Source organism: Xyrauchen texanus, chromosome 3, assembly GCF_025860055.1.
Source record: "Xyrauchen texanus isolate HMW12.3.18 chromosome 3, RBS_HiC_50CHRs, whole genome shotgun sequence".
In the NCBI taxonomy this organism is placed as follows: Eukaryota; Metazoa; Chordata; class Actinopteri; order Cypriniformes; family Catostomidae; genus Xyrauchen; species Xyrauchen texanus.
Genome location: NC_068278.1, coordinates 15,419,388 through 15,434,854, shown reverse-complemented (window position 1 = coordinate 15,434,854; position 15,467 = coordinate 15,419,388). Strand labels below are relative to the sequence as shown.

The following is a 15,467-nucleotide window of genomic DNA, read 5'->3' as shown; positions in this document are numbered from 1 at the left end:
GGGCAGTTGCCAGGGGATAAGAGATGTTAAGCAGTATGTTAGTCTCAGTCACCATTCACTTTCATTGCATTTCCCCCTTTTTTCTCATTTTGTGTTCCACAGAATAAATAAGTCACACTGATTTGGATGACAGAATTTTACATGCTGTGTGACTATCACCCTTTAAAATTAGGGGTTTGTTCCAATATATAGTAATACAGTATGAGCAATGGTACTAGTTATGCTTGCCTTGGCAAACACCACTAATTGACATGTAAACACTTTTGTTTGTAAATGATGAAATAATGAAAATGATTTGTGGTTTAATATCAAGAGGCTGAACAAATGGAAATGGGTCTAAGACACTGTAGGCGTACTTTTCCTACAAAGCCACAGAACAACATGTTATACAGTTGGCAGTTCCTGCCTTCAGTGCCTCCTCTCATTTTGGCTTCATAATAGCAGATTTGAATAGCAGTGTTAATCAGAGGTGTAAAAATGAGAGAGGAAGACAAGAATGGAGAGACAATAAGTCTTCTGTTTCTCCAGAGGATAGCTGTGCTTTCCAGCAATTACTGCTGCCCTTTTTATTTACCTTGATGAAGACAGAAAGAAAAGGCACCATAAATTACATTCAGAGGACATCACTCTGACTGGGATCATTCTTTTGTAATATGGGCTCTGCCTCAAAGGGCTAATATTTGGACAATGGACAGTTCGACCACAATCCATTCGTGCATTATTAGTGAACTGGGTCGTAGGAACGATTTGAAAAGCGTGTGTGTTGTGGTGATAAGAACAATGAGCATTTACTGATAAATTGGTATATTTAGATATGAATTTAGCATGTACCAACCCCCCCCATTAAATAGAATATATAAATGTATATTCTATTTAATATTATGCATATTGACAATTTAGCTCAATTGAAAAATAAAGTATAATAAACTATATATATTGTACTGTTGCTTTCGTTGCTATGTCTGCATTTGGAGTGGTGGTGGTGTAGTGGGCTAATGCACATATCGGTTAATCAGAAGGTCGCTGGTTCTATCCCCACAGCCACCACCATTGTGTCCTTGAGCAAGGCACTTAACTCCAGGTTGCTCCGGGGGGATTGTCGCTCTAATAAGTGCACTGTAAGTCGCTTTGGATAAAAGCATCTGCCAAAAGCATAAATGTAAATGTATTTGTTAACTAAATATTGTAGAGGTTTAAGACAAATAAATCCCCACTCTCACTTTTTCAGAGAATTTGTTCCTTAAAGGGTAACTAAACCCTAAACCAACTTTTTTTAGTTAATGATCTGTAAGCATGGGGCTTTATTAGTACTGGTCATTGATTCAAGTAATTGTTTTGACATTTGTGTATAAAGTGTTTTAATTCTACAATATATGGTGTAAAAACGTCTGAGTGCTGCCCTCTTCAGGTTGAACGGTGGCTACTGCAGTTGAATTTTCCTATTGGCTGTTTGCGGTACTTCGTGACGTAAGCGGTGACAGCTGACGTAAGCAGGTTCCAACTCACCACGCCCTTGGTACGAGCTACCATGCCCATGGCGGTATAAAAACCATCTCGTTTCATCAAAACCACTGTAGCGAGTCAGGAGTTGGAATTGCGAGTTTTGAAAACGATCAGGATAGAGTATTTTAGCATCTATTTAGCATAGCATTTATATAGTTATTTAGATTATTTCGTGTAGCCTAGGTAGTTAATTAGCATATTTGTTAGTGTAGTATTGTTAGAAGCATAGTTAGTTAGTAGCATAGTATTGTGTCAGTTAGGATAGCTTCAAGTTAGCGTAGATTATCTGTATTTAGTACAGTGGTCAGGATGGTACGTAGGTGTAATGTTGCTGGTTGCAACAGCACTGCTGGACTGTATTGCTTTCCATATTGACTTGGAAATTAAGCGCCAGGGGTTGCACGTCCTTGTTCTGGAAGACCGCGAGTTCCCGCCTAGAGCTGTAGGAGTGTGCAAACTGCATTTTACGCGGGATTGCTTCTCCAACGCAATGGAGGTGGAAATGGGCTTCTCCAAACAGCTCACGCTGAAAAGCGAAGCGACGCAGTGCCAAACGCTGCTCCTCCTGCATGGACTCCACCACCTCAGCGGCGTCTTGAGGTGAGTGATCATATATATTTGAATCACAATTTATGGTTAGGCTAAAGTTAATCCTCTGGGGCCGACAAACGCGCATTCGAGATGCGGGAGTGTTAAACGTATTGCACCCTTATACATTGTATTACGGTATTGACTACCCGTATAGTTTTATTTGGAGGTATATGGTTTTGTACATGATGACGTTACGCTTTACGTCACATTCTTCTAAGTTGAGAGAACAGCTAACTGATGTTATGTTCAAGTGAAGCTTGCTAAATAAAAATCCTGCTAAAAGGATAAACATCACTGAACAGCGTTTCGTTTGTTTTTCCTGCACGCGAGTGAAGGTGAATGCGCACTCGGATGCTCAACAGGGAGTTAAAACCGCAGTTTGAGCCAGCGGCTCGAATTGATATGGCTCCGGCCCTGTGTCCACAGACAGTTCACCCTCCTCCACTTTAGGTGAAGGTGGGGGAGAAAGGTCCTCGACTTCAAAAGACCGCTCCGTGGCAAAGCTACTTTCGTCACTCTCCATTTAAGAGTCTGACAGCAGCTGTCAATTAATCTGTCACTACGGGTCTCAGGTGCACGCCCTCGGTTCGTCCCCTCTATCCCCGCTGGGGTCTGCCCACTTTTCGAGCATTTTTCAAATATTGCTAGTGGGTGGAGTCAGACTCTGAGCAGGGGTTTAGCTACCCTTTAAAAAAGCTAGGATGATTGTCTTGGCATTATGCCATTATTGAAAACATCATGAAGTAGTGCAGGAAAGAAACTGTAAATTAATTTTTGCACTGCGAGGTGTTTGCATTACAGCTAGAGTGATTAGATGTCATCAAGGGAGACAGTTACGTGCTTAGAGTAAGATAAAAAGAGAGAAAACAAAAGAGAGAGAGAGACCCATATTCAGTGGCTCTCACCCCACAGGTAACAACAAAGCTCTGAGAGAGACCCTCGAATGCATGAGGTGCACAGAGTGGGGCTCGAAAGGAAAGAAATCCTTCACTCTTGCACAGCTGTTAGTGATAACACTAACTAAAGAGAGCAATTACAGTACAGTTTATTGATTACCTCACTGTGAGAAACAAGCTCTATATTGAAACTAGAGATGTGCAAAGCTATATACTTCAAAATCAACTAGCCAGTGAGCTGTCTGAATGACTAATGGGGCATAAAGTTAACAGGACTTTGTTTTTCACAACCGTAGTTCACAAAACCCATTTTAATTTTAAAATTCTTATTTTAATGAAATAAGATACTCAATGAGAAAAAAAAAAAAAAACGATTTCATCCACGGAGTGTTTTCATAACATTCTAAATTTAATGGATTTTTAAGCCAAATAAGGAACTCACAACTGTTTTTCTACTTTATTTATAATCTTATTATTCAAAGATGTTGTGTTGTACACATTAATGCAAATTTAGTAAAGATAACATTTTTATAAATATGTATGTTTCTGAGTAGAAGCTAATAATTTTCTTACTTTTTAAAATACTTTTGAGCCAATAAATATTTTGTTTTCAAAAAGGCTACATTTTGAATTCACGTTGACCTGACACGGATATACTGATATTTAATGATATACTGTACTCTATGGACACCAAATGCAGCCCTTCAATTGTGTAACTGACATTATCCAACAAATAGAAATACAACAAATAACTACATAACCCAAAGTGCAAATAACTAATTGCACAATGAAACCGGCAGTCCACACAAACAGAGGCCTAAAGATTATGCAAAAGGGTCATTGCTCACAACTAGTGACAAAGTCTGACAGAAAATGTCTTGAAATGTATTGTTTATAAGGCTTACAATCAACATGTTATAACAATCTCAGGGAAATTGTATTTCTTAATGCGTCCCCTTTAAAACACCAGTGCTAAAATTTAGGTGTTAAAAATTCTAGATTAATTCTCTAGTTGATCTCAATCTGTGTCGGTCTTTCCTAAATGCAAACTATGTGTAACGCAGACACAGACTGGTTGGGATCCATCAGCAGTATTTTAATGAAGACACAGAAGAGGTACAGGCAAAGGTCAACACGGGCAACAGGAATATAGGAGGCAGGCAGAATCAACGTGAGAGCAGGCAGGAGATCGGGGCAGGCAGCAAACAATCAACGAACTTGGAACAGGCAAAGGTAATAAAGGGCTGGCGGCTAACAAACACGGTACTGGAACAAGGCAGGGTCGATACACAATAGACAGGATAGTAAACTGGAACAAACGATTGGAATTGTAGCCGGAGCAAAACAAGACTTCGCAAAGAGTGTTAGAACAAGGCTGATTAAATAGGGAATAACAAACAAGGCACAGCTGCGTAGTAATCAGACCTAAGTATGTGGGTTCATGGAAAATGTAGTCTATACTCAGAACTCCGGTGAATCTGATCTCCGACGACTGGAGGGGGAGGTGCTCTCGATGTTCGTGACACTATGCAAATCTGTCAAAGAAGTTCAGGTAATAATATTGAAGTAGAAAAGGCGATGGTTTAGACATGACCAAAGAGAAAAATTGAGCCAGGAATGTGAAACAAAAGAGCATGAAGCTGTGTAGTATTTTAAAGGCAATTTTAATAAATGTTTAAGGCATGATTTTCAATTACGTTTTTCAATGAAACTGCTCAATGTGTACTGTGACATCACAAACATTAAAGCATAATTTTAAAAAGCTGCTGATGTGTATTGTGAGAAGTGCTACGCAAATAAACATTACTTGGCTTGACTACTATTTATAATATTTAAAATTTGTATTTAATGTTTACATTATCATTGCAAAGCTTATACGCCAGGTGATGAGCATCAATATTACAATGCTACATCGAAGGTCATTTCTTAATTTGCATCAGGAATACACATCAATGCAAGCAAAATCGAAATGTGACATATTTGTTTTTGAAATGAATAAAGAAGCACATACCTGCACAATCATGGAATTGCTGCTGAATGTCAGGTCAATGCTTCAATAAACAATATCTATTAGAACTATTAATCCATAGTTTGCACATTTAGAGAAATATTGATGGATTCTCGTGTTTACTTTGTATTTCTTGAGAAAGAAAAATGTCTTGTTTTCTGGAAAATTATGCTGTTGGAAAAGCATTCAACTGTGAAACTCTCTCATTTGTTATTATTTTTTCAGAAATAATAACATTATGACAGAAATATTATTTTTTCATAGGTGCAAGAGCGTTATTTTCAGTGAGCATTTAGCTGTCAATCAAAATGTGGTCATTTGTCTTACTGTCATTTAAATGTTTCTATCTGTCTTTCAGCCTGTATTCATTTACTTTTTGTTAATTGTTTTATTATGTTTGATCTGTTTTATGTTTTAGTTCTTATAGTTTACAGCTTATAAAAGTTTATAAAAAGTTTCTAGATTATAAAAAGTCAAAATAAAATGCAAAAACTTCATTTTGTCATCAACGTTAACTTCGCTGATATCATTACTTAAGCACTTTGTTTGGCCATTTTAAATGAAGAATTAAAAAAACTATTATCTGCTCTCAGGGACCATTCTCAAGTTCAGTACCAGCACAGACCCTTGTAATGTTCAGCAAGCAAGTGCCCTGTCAACTGACCCTGCAAACAGGCTTTATGTTTCTTTGCCTGTTATTTATTGAAATTTGGCACCTTAAATACTTTTGGCTCATTGTCAGTATAAAAAGTAATAAATACTAATGTTCCTGAATATTGACTGACGGGTTAAGGGGTGGGGCATTGTTTTTGTGGGTAATGAACACACTGACAGGGCCCCCCACAGAAAGTTTTGCTTAGGGCCCCAAAAAGCTAGGACCAGCACTAACCTCACTAATTGACGAGTCAGTTGTTGGACCTATAGTCAACCAAGGACAATAAATCATAGGATGCATCCAACACATTTCTTGAAACAGAGTTTTAGAAACAGGCATTTCAAAAAGTAAGGCAGAAAAAATTAATGAAAGGAAGGAAACGATTGAAGTGTTGCGCTTTCATTGCTGTGTTTTGGTGCTCGAGGGCACAAAGGTACAGATTGAGAGTGAGAGACACTGCATTAGAGAGCAAGAGACTGCTTGTAGCTTGTTGCTGGGGGACAAAGCCAGTCTAGACTGAATATAAAGCAAAACAGACAGCAGCAGATGCTAGCAGCAGTCTGTTGTCAGGGTAAATGCCTCCCACACGACAACAGAGAAAAGAGCACACAAGCAAACACAAGCCAAAAGGATTCCCCTGAGAATGACAATACCTCTAACAGAGAGGACAGGGCAAAATTGTTACCTTTATAGAACTTTACAGACCTCACAGAAAGCAGGCTAGTTTAATGTAGTAGGCTATTGCCCTGGAATACTTGAGTGCTGCCCAAGAGGTTGAAAATGGCCATTTGGGTTTGAAATCAGATTTTTCTTTCTTTCTCTCACACACAGACACACAGATGTTGGTTTTACTATATTAGTAAGCACATAGGCTGCATCCGAAAGCTGACTTATCAATGAATGGCTTAACCAAGAGTTTGAATGGACCTCTTAAGGGAATTGGTCACAGAACTGTTTGAAAGGCACCTTATTTTCATCTTACCTCTGTATACAGCTTTCAAAAGGCAGCATTTTCCAGCTTTCAGACGCAGACATATTGCTTTTATGCAGAGATGAATGGTGAAGAATGGTTTCGACATGTTTCACTTTATTAGTGAGCGCACAAACAGACAGACAGACAGAAAGACAGACACACACACGCACGCACGCACGCACGCACGCACGCACGCACGCACACACACACACACACACGTTGGTCTACCTATCTACCTATCATTATGAGGACATTCCATAGACATAATGATTTTTATACTGTACAAACTATAGATTCTATACACCTTCTATACCTAACACAACCCCTCACAAAAAACTTTTTGCATTTATCACATTTTCAATAAAACATTGTTAAATATGTTTTTTAAGCTATTTAAATTATGGGGACACTAGAAATGTCCTCATAAATCACATTTATAGCATAATACTCTTGTAATTACCAGTTTGTAACCTAAAAAATTGTCCTCGTAAACCACACACACACACTCGCACCGCACATGCACACACACACACACACACACACACACACTCTATGATATACTATATATATATATATATATATATATATATATATATATTAGTATATCATAACATTTACATACACACACTCCCTCAAGTATGGTATGTTGTAATAACAGGCGCTGAAGGTGGAGGACAGCATTGGTTCTTACCTTGGCTTTGTTGATAGTGCAGTGTAGGGCATTGTTCTCCTGATCATACAGAAGGCTGAAGTCCAGAGTGCCGAGTGTGGCTGTGAGGAAACACAGATAAAATGACATCAACAAACCAGTTTGTTTAAAGAGCAGGGCCATTTTACTTTAATATAGTATATAGTTGGTCAGATTGTCACATTCTGTCTAAATCTTGGCCAGAATAAGCTGCAAAGTATAACTTGATCAACAAACATTCTTAGCTCCTGTAGGGTCACTGCTTCTGAATGCAAACATCCCTGCTGATTCTGCCTTGTTTGAAAGCAGGCATGCAAATCGGAGTCAGATCTCATAATGTATCCTAGAAGATGGTTTTCTGCTACACTCTGCAGAGACCATCTGGAGCTCAAGAGCATCCATTATTAAACATACTGAGCATCATCTAATCAGGGCCCTTCATACTCATATATATACACTCGCCTAAAGGATTATTAGGAACACCTGTTCAATTTCTCATTAATGCAATTATCTAATCAACCAATCACATGGCAGTTGCTTCAATGCATTTAGGGGTGTGGTCCTGGTCAAGACAATCTCCTGAACTCCAAACTGAATGTCAGAATGGGAAAGAAAGGTGATTTAAGCAATTTTGAGCGTGGCATGGTTGTTGGTGCCAGACGGGCCCGTCTGAGTATTTCACAATCTGCTCAGTTACTGGGATTTTCACACACAACCATTTCTAGGGTTTACAAAGAATGGTGTGAAAAGGGAAAAACATCCAGTATGCGGCAGTCCTGTGGGCGAAAATGCCTTGTTGATGCTAGAAGTCAGAGGAGAATGGGCCGACTGATTCAAGCTGATAGAAGAGCAACTTTGCCGGAAATAACCACTCTTTACAACCGAGGTATGCAGCAAAGCATTTGTGAAGCCACAACACGCACAACCTTGAGGCGGATGGGCTACAACAGTAGAAGACCCCACCGGGTACCACTCATCTCCACTACAAATAGGAAAAAGAGGCTACAATTTGCAAGAGCTCACCAGAATTGGACAGTTGAAGACTGGATAAATGTTGCCTGGTCTGATGAGTCTCGATTTCTGTTGAGACATTCAGATGGTAGAGTCAGAATTTGGCATAAACAGAATGAGAACATGGATCCATCATGCCTTGTTACCACTGTGCAGGCTGGTGGTGGTGGTGTAATGGTGTGGGGGATGTTTTCTTAGCACACTTTAGGCCCCTTAGTGCCAATTGGGCATCGTTTAAATGCCACGGCCTACCTGAGCATTGTTTCTGACCATGTCCATCCCTTTATGGCCACCATGTACCCATCCTCTGATGGCTACTTCCAGCAGGATAATGCACCATGTCACAAAGCTCGAATCATTTCAAATTCATTTCTTGAACATGACAATGAGTTCACTGTACTAAAATGGCCCCCACAGTCACCAAATCTCAACCCAATAGAGCATCTTTGGGATGTGGTGGAACGGGAGCTTTGTGCCCTGGATGTGCATCCCACAAATCTCCATCAACTGCAAGATGCTATCCTATCAATATAGGCCAACATTTCTAAAGAATGCTTTCAGCACCTTGTTGAATCAATGCCACGTAGAATTAAGGCAGTTCTGAAGGCGAAAGGGGGTCAAACACAGTATTAGTATGGTGTTCCTAATAATCCTTTAGGTGAGTGTATATATACAGTATATGTATGAACTCACTCACTGAGCACTTTATTAGGAACCCCTGTAAACCTACTTATTCTTGCAATTACCTAATTAGCCAATTGTGTGGCAGCAGTGCAATGCATAAAATCAATACGGGTCAGGAGCTTCAGTTCATGCTCACATCAACCATAAGAATGGGGAAAAAATGTGATCTCAGTAATTTGGACCGTGGCATGATTGTTGTTGCCAGATGGTCTGGTTTGATTATTTCTGTAACTGCTGATCTCCTATTAATTTCATGCACAACAGTCTCTAGAGTTTACTCAGAATGGTGCCAAAAAACCAAAACCAAAAAACCCAGTGAGTGGTAGTTCTGTGGATGGAAATTACTTGATGAAAGAGGTCAAAAGAGAATGGACAGACTGGTTGGAACTGACAGAAAGGCTATGGTAACTCAGATAACCACTCTGTACAATTGTAGTGAGCAGAATAGCATCTCAATAACATGTCGAATCTTGAGGCGAATGGAAGAGGTCTGCATGGGCCTTAAAATGAAACCCGAACCCAACCCGTACCTGAGACCGTGTGGCCCGACCCTACCCGGCCCGAATGATACCGTCAGATTTTAAGCCTGACCCTGAAAGTGCTTACTATCTAATTTCTTCTCCTAGCAAGTACTGTTGCAATAGGTTGTATTTTAAATAAGCATATAGGCAACATTCTTAACAGTACTGAAACACGGCACAGCAGCACCTTAGTACACTAGAGCAGAAGGGGGAAAAAAAAGCATTGCCTTACTGTTTATTTGCTGAAACTTCACTTGGTGCAGAACAATCTGGTATAATATGAAACAATGCAACAGTCCCCTCTAAATGCAGCCTGAACTGATTTAGAATGTTGAATCTTTGTGACAACTACACTGAAAACAATCTAGATACAGCGCAAAGAATGAATCAGAGCGCAGGTGTCTCAACATGCGCTTTTGGCAACGTGAAATTATTTTTAACCTGACATGGTGTTTAAAATATGCCAGTCCTGCATGAGACACTAAAGAAAAAGTGAGTCATGGTGCAAGTGTTTAAGATATTCATCCAGTATGTGTTTAAACAATGGGAAAACAGAACAGAGGCACGCAATGACACATTTGGTGTGAATGGCCCCTAACTCGTCCATTCGCGCGTCTGTAAGTGAGACCGAGTGTGAGAAACAAGTTTGGTAAGCCTGTTTATTTTTTCATTAATTACAAACCTGAACCCAACCCAAACCCGAAGTGCTACTTTAAAAACTGACCCAAACCTGGCCCGAAACCTGTCGAGTTCTCGGGTCCCATCGGGCTTGGGTCAGGTTGCAGACCTCTAGTGGATGGGTTACAACAGCACTTTATGACCACAGTGTTCCTAATAAAGTGCTCAGTGAGTGTATATATATGTATGTTTGTGTATATATATATATATATATATATATATATATATATATATATATATATATATATATATATATATATATTGTAGTGAGAATCACCCTGGCACCAATTGAAATGAACTGGGCCTCACACAATACACCAAAGTATGTGGGGATTTTTGATCACACTTCACCTAAGTGTATGTGTGTGTGATTATTAATATCAAAAGAATGATCCAAATGGATCATTCAATACTTTAAAATTATGTAAATTGGAAGGAACTGGTCATCTAAATAATCTGAAGGATAGAGCAGGCTAACCCTTTAGAGCTCTTCTGTTTCATCAACACAAGGAACACACGGTGGTAATAAAATGAGTTTGATTTTCAAAAAGATAAACAAGAATAACTAACAAAACTACAAAATAGTACTAATATGCTAAAAGATAAAATAAATGAATAGGTAAATAAAGGTCATAGGATGGAAAGATGTAAGTGGTTGAATTAGATGTAGCAATGGCAAATATGACTATTATCTTCTGGAAAAATAAATAACTCCAACAATCAACCATGCGATTATCTAATCAGCCAATCTTGTGGCAGCATGATAACTCAGATAACCTCTCTGCACAATAGAGGTGAGAAGAATATCATCTGAGAATGTTATTCTGAGATGTGGGTTGGTGCTGTTTTGGTGGCACGAGGGGGACCTACACAATATTAGGCAGGTGGTTTTAATGTTGTGGCTGATTGATGTATATATCCTCCTGAGACCCACGCGTGACTTAAAATTTTTTTTTTAATTTGTAACTAGTAGCATGTAATAAACAAGCAAAACTTTTATTTTTATTTTGTTCATTTTTATGATGTGAGTATTATGATGTATTATAATTTTGTTTACAATTATTTATGAGAAGTTATAACATATTATAAGCTGTATTATGAGACATTACTAATTCATTATAATGCCTTTACAATGCATTATAAATATGGGCTTCATAGAAACAGTTACCCAAACTTTTTCTCCAAACAGACTGATCACTCTGAGAATTCGGCAACAACAGGTCGAAAGTTTTGCTGCTGAAATCAGTCTGTGCTTACTGAAATTCAAATCATTGCTCCAAGTGGCCGAAGCTGGAAGTGTTATTGAATGTATTTGGGCTTGTGCGAGCTCCAGTCCACAGAGTGGCACAATAAGTGAGTTTTTAGTTGTAAATGATGTAATACATAAACAGAAATGCATATTTTATTAACTCTATACCCCTAACCCAGTCTCCAACCCTAAACCTAACCCATCAGTAAGATTTAAAAATGTAATTTTAAAGCAAAAATGCAACCTCTGTATCGCACTCTATCGAACCTGTGTATAAGGGTTTGCTCATACATCAGTAGGAAATGTATTGATGCATGAATTGATGTAAAAAATGGGTGCATTCAATTTAGAACTGATCATTCCTATGCCCTATTTCCTTTGAAGACTTTACCAACCACTGTGAGAGCTTTATAGCACTGAAAGATGTGGGGCTCAAAAATAAAGTTTATTTGGAACTCACCTTTTAAGTCATTTTTATTGGAAATTCTGTTTGAAGTAATCTTACAGCATATTGTCCTCCCTTTGAAGTGCCCTTCAAAGGCTGATTTATCACATTTGGAATGTCTGATGGGGGTTGATTTCAGGGTAAATGATCTTTCTGAAGCAACATGTTGATTTCCTGTGTGATCATGATGCTCCAAAAGCTAAAAAATGTCAATAACATAACACACTCCATTGCTTTAACACACTCTTGAAGGTTGATCAAGGTTATGATCACATCTTTATTTCATGTGATAAATGTTTTAACACAGATTAAACAAAGTTTAAAGAACTTTCATTTTCAAGAATCCAAGTGCCCATAATTGAAGAATACCCCGTATGCGACAAGAGGCATTGGAGAACACCTGAGTGATTCAACCAGGCTTGTTTTTAATTACCCAGACTGGCAGCCCATTTGTGACTCCAGTCTTTAATACATTTATGAGAGCATGGCCGTCAGTTATGGGCCTTTCTCTTACGCAATTACAATGGATTGTATTATCTTATGTTATGAAATTTTACCCCTGCAGGCTATTAAATAGATCGTCAGTGTTAAGAAGGGATGAAATGATGGACAGAAGGAACACACAGAAGAATAAAGAGAAAAAGAACAATAATGTTTAGTAGAATGTAAAATAGAAGGGTAGCAGGATTATACATCTAATAACTTGAGGCCACATACCGGCATATGTTCATGTCAGTTTAAGAGCAGCATTACACAACCTCACTCAATCTATAATCATACACAACCCTCACTTAGTTTCCCACTTTGGAACACTTTACTCTTCAACAATGTGCACCTGAAGTGCATTTTACATCAGAAGATCTCAATTGAGAGCGAAGGCCAGCTTGCAAAAAATCTAAAAACTAAAAAACTCACTAGCTTGTCAGGCCTTAGGATTTCTCACCCTAAAGGTTTAGAATGAAATACATGTACTAGAATGCATTCTTATGAAGGCTGATTTCCAAACGCTTCAAGGATAAAATACAACTTTACAAATGAGATGTCTGACTTTGTGTTTGCTTAGATCAAAACAAAGTTGAACCAAATTTCTGTCCACAAGACAGAAAATGAAAGTAATGCGTTTGTGCACTGTGCAACCTCTCCCAGAATTACGTTTTTGTTTTTGTTTTTGTGGTAAGCTTTTGGGAAAAGACAGCATTTTGACCACTATCAGTGCAGTGGAATCAAACAGTACAGAAATGAGCAAAAACAAAATCACATCCACTCTGTCCCTGTCGGATCTGTGGTTTGTTTTAGGCCATTAATGTCACTATTGACTTGGCTTGTCCCCTCTGCTGCAATTAAAAATCTGAATTAGATGACAGGTAGTAATTAAGGATGGCTATCAATGAAAGTTAGTAGTGGAATAACTGGATACACATTTGGACATAAAAGAGTTAGCATAATTAAACACTCAATTAATTGCAAAATTCGGCAGTAAAACCCAGGCTTATGAAAGAGGTTTTCAATAGACCAAATATTACTCTTCCCATAAGTGGTGCAAGCCAAGCATCACTAGTCGTTTTCACACATACAGCCCTTTCCAGAAAATGTATGGCATTTTTCCATTTAGAGGTCACGTGTGACTGTGAACAGGACCCGAAATACCAGTATATCAGCTCTGGCAATTTCAAGGAATTAGAAGTTGTATAATTACTAAAAAGATCAGTTTTGATGCTTACAAAGCCATATGATTAATAATTTGAACACATATAAGTTCAGGATGCACCTACTTAAGAAGTCTGCGTGCAGCCAATAGCAAAGTTCTGACGAAGATGTCGCAATTACTCTGCGTAATTTAATGCCTGTAACTCAGGAGTCCAAAAATGTTGTCAAAATGGAAAGATGGTTAAACTAAAGTGCTCAATAAAGAAATTTGTCGATGGCTTACAGGAACAGTAAGCGATTCTGTTTGTTATGATAAAATAACTAGCTTCCTTTGGGAACAAGGTGATCAGCGAACTAAAAATGCTCTGGACATCACACAGGCTATGTCCGAAAACTAGAAAATGCTGCCTTTGGAGGTGGTATCTGAAGGCACGATAAAAATATGGTTCCTTTCATACTGTTCTGAAACCAGTATCCTTAATAATTCCATTCATTCAAAAATTCTGTCGGTTAAGCCATTAGGGTTTGGTACTGATACAGATTTCCCGATTCAATTAGATTTAAAATCATATGGGTATATTTCAGCTGTAATGTCCCTTTTGCTTACATATTAAATACATTATCTCCAAGTTAATGCTGTTAATTAAACAGAGGACCTTCTAACTATGTACACTATGAAAATATAAATTGTATTAATTATATTTTAATAGTTTTTATCATTTTGGTCTCATTTTAGCTTTTTAAAAATGAACATATTGATGTATTTAATCACTAAATCTGATATTATATTGCATACTGTATATTATATTTTGTTACATGTTTATTGAATTTGTACTATTTACATCGATTTGTTGAACACACGTTAAAAACCGTCACTGTCTGTTTAAGAAAGATGACATTTATTTCTGTAAACAGCATCTGAAAATTATTGTATGTTAATGAGAGAGACTCAAATGACTTTATCTCATCTGTTCTACACATGATTAGAATTAAATGTTTTCTTTTTGACTGTAAAGTACAGAAAGGGTGTTAAAAGAGACATTATTCAATGACAAATCAGTTGTGTGGATGTTGTCTTTGGACATGTATTACACAGAATGAGTCAAACCAAACTTTAACTCAGCACGCAGTGAAAGGATCTTTCAAATGAAGAGATCATTCAAATTAAGATTGCGATGCATCAGGAAATACTTTTACCCACCCCTATACGCCATTAACTGCAGCATAAGTTTTCGGATACAGCCATTGTTTAATAGCATTCTGGTGCTGATGTGTGAATGCTGGCCAAATATATAAAAGACAGAAAGTTGTTGCATGTGTTAATAGCAGATGTGGTACATTTACCAGAAATGGCAATCCGGCAATATTACTGAAAATGAACAAGTTTTATGTGTGTAAATGGGGGCTTTTAATATTGTTCATACTTAATGTTAGGGGTTTGTTAAATGTATTAGCTATTACTTTTCCAAGCAATTAGTCTTACAATTTTCAACTGGCAGCTGTTAAAACTGACAAAAAAAAACCTGGTTAATTTGAAGGAGAGAGCTGAGCCATATCTAGAGAGTGGATAATCATACAGACTTGGGGGTGAGGTCTTTTGACTTGGGCCAGTAAGTAGTTACCTTGCAGCCACACAGAGCACCCTAGAAAACAACCTAGCAATACTTTTGCTAGGCGACTTTTATACAGGCAAGCTCTACTAAAAATCTAGTTCACAGTGATACTGTGAAAGCTACTTCTTATCTTCTTGTTTGCAACATAGGCATGGCTGAAAACCCTGCCTTAGGAACTGATCTATGGGATCTGGGGTATTTTTTTAAATTGTTTTATTTATGGGTAACTTAACGGCTTAGCTTGAGTTTGGAGCACTGTGATTGGATAATAAAATATGTGTGACACATGACATTCCATTAAATGT

General features: G+C 38.0%; 1 protein-coding gene across 2 annotated transcripts in view; it reads right to left on the bottom strand.

The window, feature by feature from the left end:
* LOC127630525 (double C2-like domain-containing protein beta) overlaps nucleotides 1-15,467 on the bottom strand; it is a 352,764-nt gene that overhangs the window by 91,229 nt on the left and 246,068 nt on the right. For both annotated transcript variants that reach the window (XM_052108114.1, XM_052108121.1), the window contains one exon: nucleotides 7,318-7,397. In XM_052108114.1, the coding sequence (XP_051964074.1) occupies nucleotides 7,318-7,397 (80 nt within the window). The remainder of the gene's footprint in view (nucleotides 1-7,317; nucleotides 7,398-15,467) is intronic.